We start from the raw sequence: 1,493 nt of genomic DNA, 5'->3' as shown, positions 1-1,493 counted from the left end.
AGCCACAGCTTCTCTGGGCAGTAGTTCAAAAGTGCTTTCTCTGAGTGAAAACTTCCAACTTGTTCCTCCTATTTACTTCCCTTATCCCTTTGAAGCTCCCCCAGAGCTCCCCTGCTCTTCAAAGCTCTCTGTTAATCATTCCTATTCAAAGAGGGAGCCAAGATTTTAATCAGAAATCTTCATGACCCAACTTTAAAGACCTTTGAAAACCAACATTTTCCTACAGTTACCTTCACGAGGTTTGCAACCACCAGGCCTGGACTGTTCTCTGTATCCAGCAGCAGCTGCCTGATGCCAGTTATCCTCTCTCTGAAGTCTTTGGCATTCAACAAACCCACAATATCTTTAACATACTCTTCACTTTCCAGGGCACTACGAGGAGCTGCTTTCCTTGGGACCTCACGGGCCTCTGTGGTGTCCCTGTGGGGAAGGAACACGTTACTCAGTGAGCACAGGAGCAAGCTGGAACAGGAGTCTCATCCCAGACATTCTCTTCCCATCTAAGTGCAAATATCAGAAGGGAACAGAAAATCTTTCACTTTAAACACAGTGATTTAAAAATAAACCACCCAATAGTAACTGTTGTTCCTGAAGTCCCACATCCATTCTGCTCCAAATACAGCTGGTTTTGTGACCAGTAAGAGCTGGGAACTTCCATCAATGGGTCAAACCCCCCCAAACTTGCTGTAGCTTAACTCTTTATTGTCAAAGTACTTTGAAAACTGATCCCAGTGTCCAAGGCCAGGTTGGACAGGGCTTGGAGTAACATGGAAGGTGTCCCTGCCCATGGCAAGGGGTGGGACTGCATGGGCTTTAAGCTCCCTTCTGACCCAAACCATTCCCTGATTCTTGATTCCACACTGTGAATTCCAAGAGGTTTGTGTGCTGTGTGTATTTCACAGGTGGTCAAGAGACAAATTAACTTCAAAATTACCAGTCACTGTATTTAAGACTTTAACTGGGACAGGTCAGGGTTTTCCTTTTCCCACAGGAATGTTTAATTTTCCCAGCCCTGTGTGGATGTTTCCATACTCTCTTCCTGGTCAGTTCCTGCCAGGATAAACCACTGGAGGTCGTTACCTGTCCGGGACACTGAGAGCATCTCTGGAAGTGGGGGACGACCTCAAATGTCCAACACTGCCAGTCTGGGAACGTCTTCCTTTGGCTGAAGGTGTGTCCAGTGGCATCTCCCCCAGACCCTGCACAGAGGTACAACATCAATTCAGGGAATCATAGAATCACAGGGAATTCTCATGGCTGCAGTGCTGGAGACTGTCTACAACTAAAGCCCCCAGAACACCTTTACCTGTCCCAGCTGCTAAACAAGAGCTTTCCCACACACCTTCTCACGTAGGCTGCCAACAGAGTCCTTAATGTAAGGCAAGTCCTTGGCTGGGATGTACCTCTCCAGGGCTTTCTCAAACTCAGGGTGGGCCATCATGCTGAAGAGCATCCTCCGACCATAGTACCTGCAGGGAGCAGAGCAGGACATC

The 1,493-nt window shown here is 47.8% G+C and overlaps 1 protein-coding gene across 1 annotated transcript in view; it reads right to left on the bottom strand.

The window, feature by feature from the left end:
- TOGARAM1 (TOG array regulator of axonemal microtubules 1) overlaps positions 1–1,493 on the bottom strand; it is a 25,281-nt gene that overhangs the window by 1,907 nt on the left and 21,881 nt on the right. Inside the window, exons 14-16 of the mRNA XM_029965279.1 lie at positions 1,343–1,469; positions 1,081–1,199; positions 192–420 (exon numbers count right to left, since the gene is read on the bottom strand). Of these exons, the coding sequence (XP_029821139.1) occupies positions 192–420; positions 1,081–1,199; positions 1,343–1,469 (475 nt within the window). The remainder of the gene's footprint in view (positions 1–191; positions 421–1,080; positions 1,200–1,342; positions 1,470–1,493) is intronic.

Source organism: Manacus vitellinus, unplaced genomic scaffold (genome assembly GCF_001715985.3).
Source record: "Manacus vitellinus isolate BGI_N305 unplaced genomic scaffold, ASM171598v3 scaffold_94_pilon, whole genome shotgun sequence".
Taxonomy (NCBI): domain Eukaryota; kingdom Metazoa; phylum Chordata; class Aves; order Passeriformes; family Pipridae; genus Manacus; species Manacus vitellinus.
This window is presented reverse-complemented; position numbering and strand designations above follow the sequence as displayed.